At 34.5% G+C, this 21,867-nt stretch overlaps 2 protein-coding genes across 19 annotated transcripts in view; both read left to right on the top strand.

The window, feature by feature from the left end:
• myo9b (myosin IXb) overlaps window positions 1–6,965 on the top strand; it is a 59,786-nt gene extending 52,821 nt beyond the window's left edge. For 4 of the 16 annotated variants that reach the window (XM_073928003.1, XM_073927975.1, XM_073927987.1 and 1 more), the window contains 7 exons: window positions 497–625; window positions 720–825; window positions 895–1,026; window positions 1,221–1,344; window positions 3,521–3,627; window positions 3,796–3,923; window positions 5,462–6,965. In XM_073928003.1, coding sequence (XP_073784104.1) covers window positions 497–625; window positions 720–825; window positions 895–1,026; window positions 1,221–1,344; window positions 3,521–3,627; window positions 3,796–3,923; window positions 5,462–5,715 — 980 coding nt within the window. In that variant the 3' untranslated portion in view covers window positions 5,716–6,965. Of the gene's footprint in view, window positions 1–496; window positions 626–719; window positions 826–894; window positions 1,027–1,220; window positions 1,345–3,517; window positions 3,628–3,795; window positions 3,936–5,461 lie in introns of all 16 variants that reach the window. The other 12 variants (XM_073928036.1, XM_073928019.1, XM_073928033.1 and 9 more) reach the window with 3 other exon arrangements.
• Window positions 6,966–7,267: 302 nt separating this feature from the next.
• mfsd14a2 (major facilitator superfamily domain containing 14A2) overlaps window positions 7,268–21,867 on the top strand; it is a 28,131-nt gene continuing 13,531 nt past the window's right edge. For 2 of the 3 annotated variants that reach the window (XR_012385008.1, XR_012385009.1), the window contains exons 1-7: window positions 7,268–7,443; window positions 10,034–10,129; window positions 17,267–17,329; window positions 17,633–17,760; window positions 19,458–19,572; window positions 19,773–19,991; window positions 21,429–21,542. Coding sequence is in view for 1 of the 3 variants with exons in the window: in NM_199584.1 (NP_955878.1) it covers window positions 7,360–7,443; window positions 10,034–10,129; window positions 17,267–17,329; window positions 17,633–17,760; window positions 19,458–19,572; window positions 19,773–19,991; window positions 21,429–21,542 (819 nt within the window). In the remaining 2 variants the exon portion in view is untranslated. 3 annotated transcript variants of the gene reach the window in all.

Raw genomic sequence — 21,867 nt, 5'->3', positions numbered from 1 at the left:
TATATACATATAGGAGATCTGATAAGTAAGATGGTGCCAGACCATTTAAGGATTTATAAACAAAATTTAATCATTTAAAATCAATCTGTGATCTACACCAGAGAGGAAAGAACTGGGGATATGTGTTCATGCTTGCAAGTTCCTGTCAGAAGTTTGGCAGTCGCGTTTTGGACTAATTGCAATCTTTTCAGGGCAACTAAATTTCTATTTAACTGAATAAAGATAGGAATGAACATCTTGATTGACCAAGGGTTAAATAAATGCTCAGGACAGTCGTCATTATTGCTTTATAGAGATGAGCTTTATATAATGTAGATTCTGTCATCATTTAAGCAAAAGCACAGCATTGATGCTGAAATGAAAAGAAAGTAATTACAGAGTTCAGAATTTTCAATAAATGTAAATATTTTGTACTATAGGAGATCTCCTCCAAAATGTAGAAAATAGCATAACAGTTGCACTTTTTGCATTAAAGCTTTTGTTTTCCCCCCCTCAGATCCACACACTGTCAGTCTTGACACTTACCCCATCCACACCGTCACTGGCCTGGTCAAACAGTGGTTACGGGAATTACCCGACCCACTTATGACATACAGCCTCTACAATGACTTCCTGTATGCTGTGGGTAGGTCTTGACCACGTGCACTTTTGGATGTGAGGACTAAATATGTATGCCACACATGTTATGTTACAAGCTAAACCTATTCTTTCCATTCCAGATTTGCCAGAAACATCTGAGCGGTTGCGCGCTGTTTATCGAAAATTAGAAGAACTACCTTCCTCAAACATCTCTACTCTCGAGAGGCTTATTTTTCATCTTGTGAAGTAATTATTGCATGACTGGCAATGATATTAGACATCTTGTGCATCGCCTAATTTCTTTTTTCTATTTAGAGTGGCAAAAGAGGAAGAGCACAATCGAATGTCAGCTGACTCTTTGGCTATCGTGTTCGCACCCTGTATTCTGCGCTGCCCAGATTCATCTGACCCTCTCCTCAGTATGAAAGATATTAACAAGACCACCCTGTGAGCATCATTTCCGTTTATTTGCCTTTTTTACGACTAGCTTGTTTTCTTTTTGTGGTTTCTTGTGGTTGATGGTGCAATGAGTCTAAAAAGAGTTAATGTTACTGTTTAAGGCATATGTGGCAAAACTTTCTTTGACTACATTTGAACTTTGTGGCCACATGTATTTTCTCATGGTTAACATTTGTGTACAGATGTGTGGAAATTCTGATTAAGGAGCAAATAAGGCGCTATAATCAGAAAATGGAAGAAATTCAGCAGCTGGAAAGTGCTGAAGCAATGGCTGTTAAAGAGCTCCAGCTCAGGAGACAGAACACGGTAAGAGAAGCCTCAGATAATAGGTTTCAAAATAAACTGCTGTTCATTTCTCCTTTGATTTTATTGAATGTTTATGAAGGAATCTAATTAAAGATTGCTAGATAAAGAAATATTAAAGTAAATGCTGTTCTTTTAAGCTTGCAATTGGCCAAAAATTCCTGAAAACAAAAATGCATTGATCACAATGCACCATGTTACTTGAGCACCAAATAAGCATGTTAGAATGCCCTTATAGTTTAACTCTCTTTTATTGATGCATTTTAGTCAGAGAGTTACTTTAATAAATACAAAGAATCACAAAACATTGTCTGTTCCAATCTATCTGTTAATTAGTTCACATTTTTCTTTCTCTCTGAATTAAACAATACAATTATATATTCTTACACCAAGAACCAAAAAATAAACACAAAACACACACAAAAAATAATAATAATATGACAGATAAATAACATTATAGATAAAAGTAACATGTAAGGCTTTACTTGGTTAAGGCTACTAGAGGGCATGGCTCAATATCTAAAAGAAAACATTCAGAAAATTATTTAAAAATTGATGCCCAAAAAGTGCTTAGTGCTGGAAAATAAGAAAAGCTTGTTGTCGTAGATTGGATCAAAAACCAGGGTTAATTTTAGATATTTTTGCCTTGGTCCAATATACTCTATGTAACAACTTGAATTAGGGAATAACAAGCACAAATATAAGAGGTTTGTACACGAGACGGGGCCTTGAACCATTCCTCGTCTGATTTCCAGCTCTGCTTTATTTTTAAAAAGGATAAGGAACTCAACTTTCTAATAAACGACTAATTGTTTTATAAATTTTACCTTGTACCTTTACAGAGTTTTGTGTCTAAAACCTGATCAATTCCTTGTTTGGGAGGTGCATGGGGAGTCAAAAAATGAGTTTTAGGACAGTTCAATTTTTTCTGATAAATAAGAAAATGTAACAAACGTTTCATCACAAAAAATATCATTGATACTTACAATGTCCCGCCTAAACCATAACACAAAGATTGGTTTGAGATGGAGAACAGTAAAGAAGGAATTTTAAATATAGGATACTGGCTTGACATTGTTTGAAAATCTAAATGTTTTTTGAATTGTAACCTAATTCTTAATGTATCAAGTACTACATCAAGTATCAAGGGTTAGAGAAGTAGTTTGACGTCTTTAATGGTAATTAAGAACATAGTAAAGCATGCAAAGTTACTTGGATGCAAGAATTGCATTCGATTTCGACCTATGCAGGAGCCCAAAGGCAGTTTCCATAGTTTGACTGGCTCCAATATAAAATACTTTGAATGTTAGTTTCCCAATAGTAGACTAAGAAGAAAGTGCAAAACCATCTAATCTTGAGTCTGAGTTGTTATAGAAATTATTTATGCATTCTTATTAAGCCACTGTTTCAAAAAAATAAAAACAGAAATTACTTGATCTAAAGATCTAAAATAACTTTCGTATGAATATTGGAATACTTGGGAAAAGAAATTTAGGAAGAATATAATTTTTTTTTTTTTATTTAGTTTGAGAATGTCATTATAAACAAACTTTATGTCAGGAATTTAATCTTTCATTATAATAACACTTAATGAGTGTGGTTAATAAAATTGGGTATAATAAAATATTTTGTGTGGCAGTTTTTTATAAAAGCAGTAAACCACTCAAAGATATGCTTTCAATATTTTCATAACTTATTGTCTGTTATATAGACTCGTTCTGGGTATTTTAGATACCCTGTCACACTGTCCCTAATGGCGCAAGTGGATACAATATGTTCAAATATTAAAGCATTAAAGGCATAGTTAAACCCATTTATGAAAACGTACTCACATTGAGGTGGTTGTAAACTTTTATTGATTTCCATTTTCTTTTGAATATGACACAAGATATTCGTATGATTGTTGGGAAATTGCAGCCATTGACATCCAAGGAACAAAAAAATACAATGGCTGCTTTTTTCTAACATTCTTCAGTATATCTTCATTCATGCTCAACAGAAGTAAGAAACTTGGGTTTGGAATAGATCATTTTTGGGTGAACTGTCCCTTTAAGCTGCAGTTCACTAATCAGCCACAGGTGGTGCTAGTATTTTTATTTCATTCTAATCTAGTTTAGCTTGTTTAGAAGTAAAGCTTGCAAAATGCATCTCGTAACTCTGATTTTACACTTTCCAGCAGATATTTGAACCGCCAAAATCAGATTCAAATGCTTCGTCGAAGGACAGAGCTGGGCTTGAAATTGAAAAGAACCTACTTAAGCGGATCAAGTCTATCAAGAATGAGAAGTGAGTTACACATTTAACTTTTTTTGTGTTTCCTTAATTGCTTTTCCTGCAGAACAAAAAAAACTAGTGAAATCCTTTAATTTTACATGTTGATTTCATATGTTCCTCTGTAATGTTCTCTGAAACACTGAATTAGTTGGTACTGATGTTAAGAATGTTGTGATTTAGGAATATTTTGGCCTACACACTGCCTGAGTTTGACCGGGACAGCTCTGACGCTGAGAACATGGACTCTGAATCATTAGTCAGCTCTGAAAGTCTACTAGAAGATCATTTTTCGAGTTTGGGCTTGGAAGGTCAGTACTGAGGTACAGAGCATTTTGAATACAATATCATTGGATGCCCTGCATGCTCGGTGATAGAGAGGGCTTGGATTTGCTGCAACTGCGGTGAGCTGTTTATTGTGCTTGAGTTGTGTTTTTTAACCTGCTGTGTCTATAACCATGGGTTTGCTCTGCTGCTTTCACATTACATATAAAAAATGTTTGCATATTTATTTTTTATTACATATTGTTTAAATGTATTTCAGTGCTTCCTACAGGTTTGAAATATACTTGCGGCGGCAGCCAGATTGAAACGCACCTTTTACCCACAGCACATAAATGGTCAACTATAGACGTTAACACTTCAATATGTTCCCTCTGCTGCCGTGTTTGCTGTAGCCACTTGCATGCGACAAACAAAAAAATAAAAATGTGATTTTAAAATATTATTAAATATAAAAAAATATATATTTTTACCTATTATGGGTTACACTGATTTTTTTAAAAGGCTGTTTAAATAAAAAAAGAAATCCACTATTTCTCTTACTTTTATGCTATTTAGGAGCCATGTGCACCCATTGACAGGGAAAGAGGGATCTCTTTCTCTCTTTCTCCCTCAAGTTCAAGTTGCTTTATTGGCATGACATTTTGTATTGTGATGTCAAAGCATTTTAGATATGTATACAGTATGTAATATATTAGCATTGTCAAATTAAGTAAATAAATAACAGAAAAAGGAATTAAAACAGTGCTAAAAATATTATAATTAAAAGAATAAAAATGTAGATTATTTAAATAAGGCAAATTAGTTGATTAGTTGGCTGGGATGAGAATCAACACCTCCAAATCAGAGGCCATGGCGCTCCCAAGCGTGTCCCACCGGGAGGAGGCCTTAAGGAAGACCCAAGACACACTGGAGGGACTATGTCTCTCCGCTGGCCTGGAAACACCTTGGGATCCCCGGAGGAGCTGAAGGAAGTGTCTGGGGGGAGGGAAGTCTGGGGTTCTCTTCTTAAACTGCTACCCCTGCGACCCGGCCCCAGAGAGCGGATGAAAATAAGATGAAATTAGTTGATTGATCATTTCTAATGGTGTGCAAATGTTTTGCAGCCAGTATATATGTAATTTCATCCTCTCAAAGAATATAGTAAAGAGTCATTTATTAAAGAATTAAGTATTTCATGTTTCTCAGTCAGTTGTGAAGCCAAGCGAAAATAGGCTTAAATAAAAATTGCAAAATGCATGCGATTAATGATTAACAATTTTAGAAAATGAAAGCAAAAAATCATGGACATTTTAAGATATTTATAAACTACAGCCAAACGCGTTTTTTTAAAATGCCCAAAAGGCACGTCTCTGTGGGCCTCCACAGCATGTGAGATTGTCTGTGGGAGTGTTGACCGGTCTGGTGCACACACACACCGAACTGTACAAAACGTGTAGGACCAGAGAAGATTTTCCACTGGTTAATCGATCACAAATAATCACCAAATACACCTGCCCAAGTAAAGTGTATGTGTGGGAAGCACTGCATTTAGTCTCCAGTGGGTAATCCAATACATCTTTTTCAGCGAATGATGCCTTGAAGTGCTTAAAGCCAGAGAAACCTGCTAAACCTACTGATTCAACACATGACACCAAAATGGGGAGCAAACAGCCAACTGAGGGCCGAAACCAAAATCGCTCTGCCTCACGCAGAGATGGAGTCCAGTCTATGTGTGTCATTCAGAAGCAAAACCTCCCAGAATCTGCTGTTTCTACAGGCAATCAGGGCAAGAGACGATTTTCCGAACTTGACATTCCTTTTATAGATGAGGAAGATTGACCTTCTGCAACACCACACTGAACACAATCTGAAATCTATAATCTATATGCAAATATTTGCAGTCATGCAACTGTCAGCGTTCTGTTTCTAATCTTATTGACACCCAGTTTGAGGAATGAGTCAAATGCTGTATTCATGTTTTAGAGCATGGGTGTCAAACTCAAATCCTGAAGTGCCGCAGTTCTGCAAAGATTAGCTTTAACCCCAATTCAACACACTGGATCAAACTAATTGAGTCCATCAGGCTTGTTTGAAATCTACAGGTAAATGTGTTGAAGCAGGGTTGGAACTAAACTGCAGACCTGCGGCCCTCCAGGAACAGACCTCCACCTGTGTCTTAGAGCATGGGTGTCACACTAAATTTCTGGAGGGTTCAGTTCAGTTCCAGCACTGCTTCAACACACCTATCTGTAGGTATCAAGCAAGACTAAAGCACTCAATTAGTTTGATAAGGTGTGTTTAATTTGAGTTGGAACTAAACTGTGCAGATCTGCGGCCCTTCAGGAACAGAGATTGACCCCTGTGTATTACAGCTCATGTTGTGTTTATAGATTACATTCAGGAACTAAACAAATCATTTTATAAAAAGTACATTCAAAGCCATAACTGTTCTGTATAATGTTTTGCTAGCATTATTTAAATATTGCTTTGTAACCTTCCTAAACTTTTGGCTGTTTCAAACTGAGCCTGTATATGTTTTATAGGTGCATGTTCGAGTTCAATCTTTTCAAAATCAGGAAACTGTAGAAAACTCCTCTTCCTAACCACAACATTGATTGTTTTTTATGAAACTGCTGTATGTGGTGTAAACAGTTTTGAAACCCAGTGCATTCTTAGTGAAACAGATCGAATGAGTCTTATGTGAATATTTTTATATTGTCAGTCTTTTTTATGTGGAAATGTGATGTTGGTAATCATATGATCACATCCTAGTGCACTGCTCCAAGATGGGACATATTTGTTATTTTTAATATCTAATGTCAGATTCTGACAATCTCCTCAGTCAATCTGTGTCATAAAAAAGCTGTTCTGTATGTTTTATATATTATGTGTGGGCCATAGAGATGAGGAGAAATAGTTACAACAGGTGTTGAAACTAGTCAGTCGGTGATGTAGATTGTAAATATGAAAACGTTTTAAGACACCTGTAATCTTTACTCCAATGTCAATTGTATGTGAAAATATAAAAATGATTTATAATTTGACTGTCATCATTTAAGATATCCAATATAAAGTTTATCCAATATAAACTATTGTGAATATCTCGTTTGTTTTAAATAATATCCCTGATGTTTTTGTCCGACGAAACTCCATCTGTGCAGATAACACAATAAAAACAGCACAACAGTCAGCAGTTTACAAGACAGAGGGTTTCCTCATTGTTTTGTGTACCCGATTATGGTAATAAGCACCGAGTTCACTCGCACGGGCGATACAGTCAACCAATCAAATCACGAAGAAAACCACTCCCGTGTGACATTGACCAATGAGATGCCAGCATTTGCAAACATGGGCTGAACTCTCCACAACGATGAGAAGGACAGGAAGTCGCATATCCTAGCGTGGATGCTAACGGTAAAGTGTGATATTTAGCCACACCTCGCGGGTCCAGCTCCCACAAACAAGAATGGATATAAGTTAACGATGACTGGAGAGAAAAAGAAGAAAAAGCGGCTGAACCGCAGCATTCTTCTAGCAAAGAAAATCATCATTAAAGATGGAGGCACTGTGAGTAAAACATTTCTCTGTGGCTGTTAGCCATATGCTAGTTAGGGCTAGCAAGCTAAGCCAGTGTTTTCACAAGATGAGCTGTAACAACTCATTAAGTGACAACCTGTCCCACACCTGGTTGTGATTTAATTTAGTTCATGATGTAAACTTGTATATCTTTTTTATAAGGTGAAGTGAGCGGAATTCTGTGAGAGACAATGGATTAATTAGTGAGCCAACAGTGAAAACAAGCAGCCAGCTGGCGAGAAAGCCAGCCACATCGATGATGGCTTGCGTTTGTATATCAAAGCAATTACTTGAAAGTTAAACCAGAAAGATGAAATTAGGATAATGAATAAATGATGTAGGATAAATCTTCTTTACGTGTCTTTAGTGATAGAAGTGAGTGTCCCATCATGCTTTTCATGACATCTGTTCTGTTTGACAGCTCTACGGATGTGTACTTCATAAGAGTGACGTGTTTTTGTGTTGATTTCATTGTAAAACCTTTTAAAACGAGAAGTCGATTGAGCACAAAAAAAGAAAAATTAAAGACAGTCGATGGCCTTTAAAATGTTGTCTTGAGGAATCAACTGATGTATTCACGCCATTAACGTTAATTCTATTTGTGTTCTTTGGCTCCACTGTTATTTTGGGAGACACCTTGCTAAACCCCTGTATTATTGACATTGGTGTGTTTTCATGCAGTTTTGTTGATTGATAGTGTATTTTGTAATTTTGGATGCTGTAATAACAAATTAGCTCTTAGAAAATATAAAAGTAAAATGCTTATTTAGGTATGAAGTGAGATTTCATAATAATAACTTATTATCACGTTTGCATGTTCTTTTTTTATTAAAGTTAATTAATGTCCTCCTGAAATTAAAGATGCACCAATAATTCAGCCACAAAGACATATTGGCCGATTTTACATTTTATAACTGATGAACCAATCTTTTAATTGACACATTGGCGTTAGCTTAATAATAAAAGGCTGTTATTGTTTTAGTAAAAGGTACTTATTGAGCTGTTTTCTTGTACATAATCAAATGTTTAGTTTTTTTTTCAGAGTACAATAAATACTTTACTGAACTAATTTAGTAGAAAAGGCTTTTTCATAAATAATTGTGTGCTTTTAAACTTAAAATCATTTAAATCCTTTTTTGTTGTTGTTGTTGATAAATGTTCTAATAAGCCCACAAGGGACATATGGAAATTGGCCAACAGGTGCACCTTGTATTTCTACTGCTGAGACACCTGGACACAAAGAACAAAGTCAAATTTTGGGAATGAAATATTGGTACAATTCTGTGATTTGGAATTGATATGTTATGTTTGATCAAATAAATCAGTATTCCACTTTAAATAGATAATTTTTTTTTTTTAAATCAATTACTGATGAGCTTTTCACAAACATCCTCCGTTCGAGTTGGGAAACCCCAGGTTAATAGTTAAGTGCAGATGAATGATCTGTTTTTTACCAAACTAAATTATGTGTTCTCTATGAAAGTAAGCATTCATCCATCGAATCTGTAATTTAAAAAAAGACTACATGTTTTTTGAGTCCGTTTATGTAGGAGGGTTTTACACTATACCAAATTAATTCAATTCACCTTTATTTGTATAGAGCTTTTACAATGTAGATTGTGTTAAAGCAGCTTCACATAAAAGATCACAGTAAATTGAAACCATGTCAGTCCAGTTTTCAGTGTTTAAGTTCAGTTTAGCTCAGTTCAGTGTGGTTTAACAATCACTACTGAGAGTACAAACACTGAAGAGCAAATCTATCGATGCGCAGCTCTACAGATCCAGAACCATGCAAGCCAGTGGCGACAGCGGCAAGGAAAAAAAAAATCACCAATTGGCGAAAGTGAAGAATTAAAAAAAAACTCTAGAGAAACCAGGCTCAGTTGGGCATGACCATTTCTCCTATGGCCAAATGTCTTGTGCAGAGCTGCAGTCTAGTCGATGGAGAAGCTGTACATCAGCGAGACTCGTCTGTCCCTGGAGCATCACAGGAATCAGTCTCATGTTTTCTACTCCTCCATGACCACCACAGCAGCATGCTGCACATAACCAGTGCTTTTTAATCATTTGCAGTATTTAAAATCATAGTGATTAGCTTGAAACTCTCGGAATCAATTTGAAGGTTTAGCATAATGGATCTAGAATGGTTGATCATATCCCTATTCACCATACTGTATTTACAAATGCATTGCAGACCGAACAGAAAGATTAAATGTGTGTAGCGTGATGTTGCGTTAACATTTATACCTGTGTACCATGAAGTCACTTTCCATGTGTGCACAATAAGGTTATTGTAGGTTGACTTAGAGGCAGACATCCATCTGATATTTGTTTTCCAAAAGTAAAAGCTTTAGCAGTGTATTAGATAAGAGCAAATAAGTGTGTGATAAGAAGTCTAGAACTGTTGGCTCTTTTGGCTCTTGCATACCATAATATGGTTTATTTAATGCCTGTAATAAAAGCATCTTGTGTATAAAATTGACATTTGCTCAGTATGTAATGTGTATAATGTCCCATCTCATTTGTTTTCTTCTTTAAACGTTCACATTACTTCTTCCTGTGTTTGGCATTGCTTGTTTAGCCACAGGGCATTGGAGAGCCTAGTGTCTACCATGCGGTGGTGGTTATTTTCCTGGAGTTCTTCGCCTGGGGACTTCTCACCACTCCCATGCTTGCGGTAAACCAGTTTTACTCCTCATTGCCCTCATTCTTGCTCTCAGAACAGAGTGAATTATGAGCCATGAATGTTTGCATTCATCCTCAATTGCTTTTGTGTCCATATCAAGGAGTGATATTTCCCATTGCCTGGGCCTGAGGAGCCTTGTACAAATGTATGAATAAATGAATACTGATCAAATGGAAAGGGCAAGATGATGCACTCAGTTTTCATTCGTGAAAAATGCATTGTGTCAGCCAGGCATAATGGACCCAGCAGTATTAGAACAACATCAAACGGCGGCATGCTAATAATGACCTTTTTATTCTGAAGGCTGACCGGAGGGTTTCTCAGGCCACATGGTTGTAAATGATGCTGAACCTGTGATTTCTACTTTTTAACATGGTGCCAAGTAGGGCCGAGTGATACTGGGAAAATATATGATATTTGTTGCACTAAAGCATATCCTTAGAGAAATAAATGTCGTGATCATACTGAAATAAACAGGCAATTCGTACTTTTATTATCTAATTAACTTTAATTCAGGATTTAATAGATTTTTGTGGTGTGATCTTTTTAAAAACACTTTAAAACACTATGAATGGCAGATAATCGTATTTCTATTCACTATTTTTGTATTAATACTCATGGTGTTAGTGTTAGTGTTATTTTTAGTGTTAGTGTTATTTTTTTCAGCCGCGCCACAGAGTGCCATCTGATTAGTTTCATGTTAAATATCATTCGAATGTGCGCGTCTGGTGTGTGATACTTTAAACTGTCATGTACGCGCCGTGTTGCGGCGCCGAGCGGCGCCTCTAGTGTGCGACCTGCTTTAGGGTTGGTTTAGCCAAAGGGAGCCCTAACACGAAGTGCGTCCCAAATCACATACTTATCCACTATTCTACTCCATTTTGTAGCATAAATAGTGTAAGTTGTGCGTTCACACTGAAAACTCTAAAAGAATAATAAGTGCACTTTAGATATCCGGATGCTGAACATTTTTATCCATTAAAAAGAAGTGTGGATTGAAGGACACGTCACACACTCAATGGCCACTGCTTGTCCACATAGTGGAAGGGGCGGAGCTATCTGCAAATGATGTTGGATTACTTTATTTTGGAGTGTGAAAGCAAAATTCTCCAATGAGAGTAATTACAGCCCCTCATGATGGTGAATGCGGTTATACTCAAGGCAGGTATTATTTGGTAGTTTGGTAATTTATTTCACTAATTTGGCAACCGTCAAACATCATCTGGGAAATGGTTTGAATTTTCACTTGATTAAGAAAATCCATTAAAGTTCCATTTGGGATGAAACTACATACATATACTAGGCTGTTAAATGTGTAAGTGCATAAGTGCAAAGTGTAGACTAGAGTGTGTCATTTGGGACTCCGCTTTGGGTTTGAAGGGAGGGTTTACTGCAGAGTTTAGCTTTAACTTCCTTCAACATACCTGCCTAGAAGTTTCTAGTATACCTAGACGGAGCTTGACTAGCTGGTTCAGGTGTGTCTATTTGTGGTTGGAACTGAAATATGCAGGACACTGGCTCTCCAGCACCAAGTTTGAGCAACCCTGGTCTAGCCAATAGCATATAAGCACCTTATGGACAGGTGGGTACAAAAATAGTTAGGCTCTGATTGATCAGATTTGGAAAACAACCTATGCATGTAACATGTAAATGCTTGGGACATAAAATAAATGTGATTCCTCCCACTTCTCTGCAGTCCGCAAAGTGCATGTACTGTGATTATAATAACGATTCTTTTTTTTTTTCCCCCCATGTTTATTGTGCAGCCCTAGTGATAAGTTTTAATTGTGGCCTGCATAATACTATTACTGTTGCTGTATGCAGTACAACAACAGCATGCTTCATTGTGCTGTTTGCAAAATGTTTTTTCTTCAGAGAGATGAGTGGCTCTGATTTGAAGCTGTTATTTCTGTATGATTTACATGGCATGTGAAAAGTGTGCTTGGTGTTCTTTTTTCTTTTTTTTTATACATTTTTTTTTTGAATAATTCATGAATTGTTGTGGAGTGTTAATTCTCACTTGCCCAATCCAAGTTCAATTCATTTAAATATGTGCATTTAAATGTGTATTTGGTCAGATCTATATATGCACTCAGTGTATCGTTAAGTTTGGGGTATTAAAAGTTTGTTTTTAATTTTGTAAAAGAAGTCACTGCTCTGTGCTTTATTTAATTAATTTTAGAGGACCTATTATAGCAAAATCACTTTTTAAGTGGTTTAGGCAAAACTGTGTATCAACAGTCTGTAAATATAACCACCTAATAGTAAACATTTATTAATGTTACTTTTTATGATCATACTTCATGAAAAGAACGCAGAAACACTTGGGTTGACGTTGTCCCTTTGTAATGGCTTCAGAGGTGGAAAACTTCGCCTATCTTTTCTTCAAGTAGTAGAGGATGTTACTCTTGTTTTTAAATCTGCCACTATGCTGACACAGGCATTTGTAGCTCCACCCACTTTTTTAAAGAGATCTGGAAGCACAATCTCATTTGAATTTAAAGCAACAGTACCAAAATGGCACAATTAGGATCAAGGCCTAAAAGGGGCTATTTCAAAGAGTTATTAAACATTATTTGTAAGATATTTGAGCTAAAACATCACATATACACTTTTTAGGGACATCAGAGACGTATTTTACATCTTGAAAAAGGACATAATGGGTCCTCCTTTAAAAACTTAGTGGAATATTTAACAAATGTTAATGAAAAATATAGTTAGTTTAAACATATGAAGGGTAATGTAAATGTAAGATGAAAAAAATAATTTAATCTAGCTTTTATTAATATCAGGGATAATGTATTTCCATGCTTATTGTTTGTTTAGCTGAATTATTTCTAGAGATTTGCTGTACTAAAGTTTATCTGTTATCACATCAGTAATAGCAAATATTGCCATTTGTTTTGTTACCATAGTCTGTTAATTTAGCAGAATGAAATGAAATGGTTATTATTATTATTTTTGAAATGGTTAAACACTAAAACCTGACAACACTAATTATATGGAGTGATGAATTATCAAATTGCCTAAATAATAAGTAAAAACATTCAAAAGTTGCCTGATCTTGCACAATACAAAAGCTTTCACTTTTATTTCTTATTATTTTTTACATTTACACATAGTACCGATTAAGATTCAACACAAAGTATGAGAACATTTTGACTTGCTTTTATGCTTATCTTTTTATTTTCAATTTTTGATGGTGGCTTAATTTTAATAGTCTATGTCTTGTATATGAATTAATTGACCACTTGTTGTCCTCATTTGCTAGTGTGGGAGGAGGATTTGCATTTACTGTGTGCAGTTGAGCCAGAGAGTCGCCTCGGTGCTCTTTGCTCTGGCCTTTTATTTGATTAGTAGCCGCTGATACTGAAGCACTAATGAGCCTAACAAACCCTTCCAGCTCAACACTGTACTGACAAGTCTTGGCTAACATCTCAGTGAGCACCACAGTTCTGCTCTTTCAGACAATGCAATCCAGCTCTGCTGCACTGCCCCTTAACATATCAAATTAACACAGCAGGTGAAATGTGTGTTCACATGCTTTGTTTTTCCTCTCCAAACAGTGGGAAGGAACAGTCTGTTCACAGCATTCATTCTGGTGTTTAGAGTGGGGAACCAAGTGTTATAGAGCAAATTTGTTTATATTTAAATCCTATAAAGGCAAATGTATTGGAATTGGTTATTTTGTTTAAAGTACGAACATCTTTTTCTTTTTAATCAGGGAAAAAATAACAACAGTAAGTGAACGAAAAAGAAAAATGGGTAAATAAACACCAGTTATTTTGTACGAAGTATGAATAAAACATTCAAGAGTTGTCTGATCTTGCACAATACAAATGTTTCCTTTTTTATTTATTGTTATTTTATGCATTAAAACAAACCATGTGATTTTTTTTTTTTTTTTTTTTTTTTTTTTTTTTTTTTTTTTGTTAGCTCACATTGCTAGTTATTGGTGAACAATTCATCTGTGCATGTCATTTAAGAAGAAAAAAAATCCTTGTAATCTAAAAATAAAATCTGAAAATGCACTTCCTGTTTGTTTCAATTCTCAGATTGTGATTTTTTAGGAACTTGGTGTGGTTAACATACTTAACTAAGCCTTTTCAGCTGTCAGTTTTGACGACAAACAGAAATGGTGGTGAGGAGGTGTCTGAGCTCTTCTAAAACCCATTTCCCTATATTTCTAAATAAAATGCCCACTTTAGTATATCCAATCAGATTGCAGTAGAAAAAACAAGTCACGCCCACTGTTTTCTCATTTAATGTTCCATTTCTCTAGGAACTGCGTTACATTTTAAGGGTTGTAAAATTAATTGTTTCTTCAGTGCACTGCGATGCAGACGCGGACAATTTGGTATCGGTTCAGTAATAATCACAACCAGTTTTTATGTACTGACATTATTTATCTCTTATGCACTATATTGCTGTAGCTTACTATGCAGACTCGAAATTGCGACCATTTTAGTCGCATATGCATCTGAAAATGAATCTATGCGACCTCATAATATATATGGGAGCATTTATGCGACTGCAAATAATTGGGGGTAGTGCGACCTGTTTCAAATTTATTTATTTTTTTTCTCTAAAAACATGCTGAATCACACTTCCCTGCCACTGTATTGGTTCATATTAGCTGTCAATCACTCAAGGCATTCCACTGTTAGATGACAGTTAGATTAAATTAATAAAAAATTGTGGTTTACATGGTAGGCTCTTAGTCAGAGTATTGTCTTAATCGCATTAAAATTGAGTTATTGGAGTCCATGTAAACGTAGTCACTGACACTAACATGTGTCTGCAGAGTAAGTTTTCTCCAATGCATCTATTATGGATCAGCTGTGATTGCCGCTGCCGTTTATCAGTATCACTCATCGGTGAACAGCACCAGAGCACTAGAGCCAATCACAGCCTTTCAGCCTGTTGAGCACATGGCCAATCATAGGGGTGTAAGAACTCAGCGAGGGGGATATTTACTTTTGTTTCTTTGCTATAAATGATCATGAGGTTCTGTGCATGTAAAGGTACAGGTTTTTTTTGTAAGGTACAGTACATATATCGGACTGCTTGTATTAAAGGACAAAATTTTATTACAAATAATATCTATTCATTTTCATACAATAATTATAGTGCTGTGAAGTAAAATCTAAAATTGTGTATGGAAAGCATCATCAGTGCACTGAGGTATCAAATGGAACTGCATGGATGGCATGATAATTGTAACCGAAACGTGAGACCAGTGTAGGTTCACACCTCTAGTCACAATAAAAAAAAGAAAAAAAACGGTCGCAGATTCCAGTTCATGTGGACTTTAAAACACAGGACCGGTCAAGATTCACCACTAAATATGTGGACATTTTGACTCCACATTTTTAAAAATAAATGTATACATATTTTCTTCTTTTTTTTAGTTTCAGTTGTTTACATTTTCAATCTATTAACATTTACTGATAAAGTATGAGAATCAAGTTTTCTGTTTTTCTCATTACATGAATCCAACCAGCAGAATGATTTTGCAGGAAATGTAAAAAAATAATTTGCGTATTATTTTCTCTTTTCTTTAGCATGTTCCAAATGTTCAGTTGCAGTAATTTAGTAACTGCCTCAGGCTACAGTTAGTAGTTAATGGTGGCACATAAAAGGCAAAATTAAACATTACATTGTATATTTTAATGTGAAATATGCCCTGTATGTAATGTTGACCTGTTTAAACTGAAAATGGTGTCTTTGAGTTTGTATGCAGGTTAATTGATTTGTTTCCTGGTTATGAGAAAAGTTATCTTTATTTGGATTACACTTATGTAAAACATTGACACTATTGTAAACTGTGTGTTTAATGATTAATCAAGCTGTGAGAATCAGTGCTTCTTTTAGAGGCTTGTATTTTCCTTCAATTGCAAATGTCTCTCAAGTCTTGGCTTGTACATTTATTATAGGTTGCTCAGTCAAAACAACAACATATTTTGTGCTTGTGGTTGTTTTAAAAAAAAGAATAACAATAACATATGACTCATCATTTACCTAGGAAAACTGTTTAAATGTTGAATCATAGTGCAAACTTAGCTTTGTCTCTTGCTCATGTTATTTGGCGTTCTATGCTATAAATGTTTTTAAACCGTTGTAATATTTCTTTAATGTAGGAAATGGATGAAAAGTAATTTTAAGTTTCTTCTTTCATCAGACTAATGTAATTTCAACCGAATCGAAAACAAAATCAAAAATCTTCTACAGATTTGTGCTATGTAATCATGTTTAACCCTTTTTTATAGAAGTAATTATGAGTTTATTTATATGCACCAATATGGCAATAAATAATAATTATAGCAAATAGATTTTTTTTTATTTATTTATACAGTATAAATTACAAAGTAAAAATGTTGGCTTCCACACAATTCCTCCATGCGTTCCAACACAAATCAATTAAGTTAACTTAATTGTTTTTGCAAATTTAAGTAGACTGAATATAAAACAATTAAGTTTTGCTCAAAAGGAATTGTTTATTTTAAAGTAGAAAGAACAAACAGCAAAAACATTTTGAGTGCATTTACAAAATGTTACTCGGAAGAATAAATCAGAGTGCCTTTAAAAACGTCATTTAAAGACATAGCATAATATCCCACCTAAAAACAGAGGGTTAAAATAATAACACAGCACTTCAGAAAGCATGGACTTCACACTACACACATCCACCCACACAGACATATCTTGTGCATGAAAATTTTTTGTTGACTTATAGGGACTAAAGAATAAAGGTGAAGGAAGTAAATAGGCTAGCAGGGAACACTCAATACTTTATTAAACTACTAGAATCAGTTTGTTTTGTTGATTTGTAAAAAAATAAACAATAATGTGGATCACCCAAGCAGAATCAAGATGCTATCTGTTTTTTTAAGTGCGTTATAATATTCATGATGTTGCTTCTGAACTGCAAGCCAAATCTGTGTGAAATATTTTTCACATATCGCCCAGTTGCCAGATGTTCCATTACACAAACAAATAGCACCTCTTATTTGATGCTCTACTATGGAGTGAAGCTTGTTAATCATTTGTCATTCTGTAGTTATTCTATACCCAAAGATGATCTCTTTGCAGCATTCACTTATGCGTGTGTTTGTGTTTTTGTATTAGGTCTTACGTCAGACATTCCCCCAGCACACATTCCTGATGAACGGACTTATTCATGGAGTCAAGGTAGGACATTGACTCCAGCCGTTCACTTTTCCCTTCCCAATGTTCAACGAGATAAGAGCCGCGACTGGAGCTGGATACACTTATTGTTGCCATGTTTATTCATGATAAACCCTGGTCACACAGCGATGCCCTTAAATACAGTGAAGTGGAAACAGAATGTACTCATTTAAAACCGATTTATAAACAAGATGTGATCCAAGCTTTTGCTGTGACATAAAGAGATCTCAATAGGCTCTGAAAAGCCCTCGTGACCAAAAGAAATGTGTAATTTAAAGGGTTTCTGTGTTTTTTTTGTTTACTCAGGGCTTGCTGTCTTTCTTGAGTGCTCCATTAATTGGTGCTTTGTCAGATGTGTGGGGTCGGAAGTCCTTCCTGCTGCTCACGGTGTTCTTCACCTGCGCCCCCATCCCGCTCATGAAGATCAGCCCATGGTGAGAGCCTCTGAAATCAAGACCAAAGCAGACACGCACATCACACTGACAGGACCTCAAATGTACAGGACCTACAACTTCAAGCTGTATAGGATTATTTTATTGACTACTCTTTAAAGGTTTTTTTGGAACAGATCTGCCCAAAAATCATGTCGCCTGAAGATTTTAAGTGGTTTAATTTTTTTGCACTTTTATAATTATATTGTTAATACAAAAATAAAGGCATTTTTCCTGATAATCGTGCATAGTGTACCTTGTTTAATTACAGATATGCCAATTCTCAATTAATAAATGTAAATACTACATAAAACTGTAATATTAAGAACCTTTAGCAGTTTATATTGGTTTATATTATTAGTTTGTATTGTTGAAATGCCTTATGTTTATATATATATATATATATATATATATATATATATATATATATATATATATATATATATATATATAATTACATATTGGGGGCCCCCCAGGTATATTAACGTCCACCCAAGTTTTTTTTTTATTTATTTATTTATTTAGTTTTTATTTTGTATCGACCCAATATAACCCAACATCTGTGATCGATTAAGTAGTGGAAAATCTTTTCTCATTTACCCGTTTAGTTCTCTGTGCATAAGAAACTGTCAACACTCTCACAGTCTCACGTGCTCTGCAAACCCACTTTTTTTTGTGACTTAAATTAGTCCGGCCTTTACATATTTTTTTTTTTTTATCTAAATGACTAAACTTTACTAATACTCGAAAAGGACCAAATGACTGGTCTAAACTGGCTGCAAAATATATGTACACCAGTAGTAAATCAACACATTTGCCTTATTTAAATAATCTACAGGTTTTATTCTTGTAATTACGATCATTTTTAGAGATATCGTCTGTTTTTATTCATTTTCTGTCATTATTGCTTATTTGCTGATTATTTTAATACTTGTAATAATGTTAATATAATACATAGGCTATTTTGTAAACGCATCTAAAGTGCCTTGGTATTCAGGTTTGCTTTGAATTTGAAAGAGAGAGAGTGTGTGCACATGGCTCCTCAATAGCATAAAAAGAGAAATAGTTGATTTGTTTTTATTTCAACAGTCTTTCTTTTTTTACTTTAACCCATTAAAATACAGTCTATAAAAGTGTCATAATAAATACAATTAATGTTTAATTAAAATATGTTTTATTGCATATCGTTAACTATTTATGTGATGTGGGTAAATGGTGTGTTTCAATTCGGCTGCCACCTCAAGAATATTTCAAACCTGTGAGAAGCTCTGCTAATATATAATAATTATTTTATTATTATATAGAACACTCAACCACCAATCAAAACTAAAGTAAATATAGTAAAAAAAAATAAAAAATAAAACTCCAACACTTGTAATAAAGGTGAAAATTTTATAAGAAAAGTTAAATAAAATAATTTTTTGTTAAATGTATTTTTACTGTTTATAAAATGTGAAATTGTATATAAAATAGTTCTACCTCTTGCTGTTTAGTATTTAATATAGTTACTTTATCATATCATTGTAACTTGTATTGCAAAAATCTAAAATGTTGTTTTAAACTCTCATATTTCATATGTTTGTTTTAAAGTTTTTTTTATTTTTTTTTATTTTTTTGCTTATCTCAATTATTCTGAATGCTTTACTGTGAACTTAGTCTGATGTTTTCCATTTACTCATTCTCTCTGTCTAATCCTGCAGGTGGTATTTTGCAGTTATCTCCATGTCTGGAGTGTTTGCGGTCACATTCTCTGTGATCTTCGCGTATGTGGCTGATATCACGCAGGAGCATGAGAGGAGCACAGCGTATGGCCTGGTGAGCAGAAGCATGTCGAAACTCTGAATTATACAACAGCTGTAGGTGCAAGAACAATTTCTCTATTCGTAGTACATTGGTTTCCTGTTATTTTGACAGCCATCTGCAGTTTCCTCTATTGCTCTTCAAATTAGAAATGGTGTTAATTACGTCAATGAATGTTTTCTTCGTGGTCTGAAGATTCTGATCTTCTTTCACAGGTATCAGCCACATTCGCAGCCAGTCTGGTCACCAGTCCGGCGATCGGGGCGTATCTGTCTGAGGTGTACGGAGACACTCTAGTGGTGATCCTCGCCACGGCTATTGCTCTGCTGGACATCTGTTTCATCCTGGTGGCGGTTCCGGAGTCTCTGCCTGAGAAGATGAGACCAGCCTCTTGGGGAGCTCCTATTTCCTGGGAGCAGGCAGATCCATTCGCTGTGAGTCTATGATGCCTGTGAAGATGCAGTCATTATGATAAGATGACCTTGTCGTATTTTGTCACATCATCAGACTGAGTGCTCCTGATTGGTGGTCCAGCTTAATTTAATGATTGGTGATTGATTAACTGATTAATTAGTTATTTTAGGTTTGCTTTAATATATATAATATACATCATTCAGAAAGATTAAGTTAGTTTTGTTTGTTTTTTCAGATTTGACTTCCTGAAAAAAAAAAAACATATTAAGCACAGTTTTGAGTATTGATCTTAACCATTGACCAAATCCAGCAAATATAATTAAGTACATTCCATAAAAACCTGAGGATTAATGTTTGTAATATTGGGATATCAAGTTACATGTGTATTCTGTACAGGTTTTTTATTTTTAAACTTTTTCATACATTTTTTAAAATATATTTTTTTACATTTTTATTTTTATTTAATTTTTTTATATAATTTTTGGATAATATAATTTCATCTTGTTTAAAGGTTAGGGGTGGGAGTAATATTTGTTTAAATTCTCATTTGTTTAAATCTTTTGGAACATTACTTAGTAGAAGTAAAAAAAAAAACTGATCTAAAAATGCTGTTTTAATTATTAGAATTAATTTAGATATTTTGCAATTTTACTTTTTGATTATATTTTTGGCCTAATGAATGTAACTATTACTACTGGAATAAGACTTAAAAATGTTCTAGTAATATTGTAGTTTGTGTTTGTTTTTATTTATTTATTTGTTCATTTAGATAACTAGGTTAGTACATTTAATTAGGCAAGTTAGGGTAATTAGACAAATTATTGTATGAAAGTAATTTGCTCTGTAGACAATTGAAAAAAATATCCTAACGAGGCTAATGATATTGACCTTAAAATGTTTTTTTATTTTTTCTTTAAAATGCTTTATTCTAGCCGAAATAAAACAAGTTAGACTTTTTTTACAGAAATACTGTGTAAAATTTCTTGCTCTGTTAAACAACATTTGGGAAATATTTGAAAAATAAAAAAATAACTGGAGGACTAATAGTTTTTATTTCAGCTGTATACAGTATATAATTGCCTATTGTAGCATTTTTTTATTAATATATTTTATTATTGTATTTTATAAAAAAAATGATGATACCACTATTACTGTTGCTTACTGTTATTATAATATTTATTGTTATTTTAGTGTTTCTTATTTTCATTTTTAAATATTTAATTTCCTATCTAAAAATGCCATTTGCATGTTTGATCTTTGGTTGCCCTGTTGACTCGCATCACAACCACTGTGAATATCCTTCCTGAAAGAAGAACAGTGAGCTGGCGTGGAGCAGCTGGCATTTGAAGGATGGCAAAGATGCTGTTCGTCATTTATTAAATGAATCACGTTGCTGTGCTAGTGCCTACTCATTCTCTTTCAGTGTCTAATGCTCTCTTTGTGTTTGTTGTTTGCAGTCTTTACGTAAGGTGGGCCAGGACTCCACAGTTCTCCTCATCTGCATCACAGTCTTCCTGTCCTACCTGCCTGAGGCGGGACAGTACTCTAGCTTCTTCCTCTATCTCAGACAGGTACAACATGCATACCTTTACACATCACACAACTAGAACTTGTCGTGGCATTGTCAAAACTTGATATTTTGATATACAGTTGAAGTCAGAATTATTAGCCCCCCTTTTGATTTTTTTTTAAATTATTTCCCAACTGATGTTTAACAAAGCAATAAAATTTTCACAGTATGTCTGATAATATTTTTTCTTCTGAAGAAAGTCTTGTTTGTTTTATATCAGCTAGAATAAAAGCAGTTTCCAATTTAAAAATTTTTTTTAAGGTCAAATTTATTAGCCCGTTTTAAGTTTTTATTTTTTCGATAGTCTACATAACAAACCATCGTTA

This window comes from Danio rerio, chromosome 2 (assembly GCF_049306965.1).
Source record: "Danio rerio strain Tuebingen ecotype United States chromosome 2, GRCz12tu, whole genome shotgun sequence".
Classification (NCBI taxonomy): Eukaryota; Metazoa; Chordata; class Actinopteri; order Cypriniformes; family Danionidae; genus Danio; species Danio rerio.
This window is presented reverse-complemented; position numbering and strand designations above follow the sequence as displayed.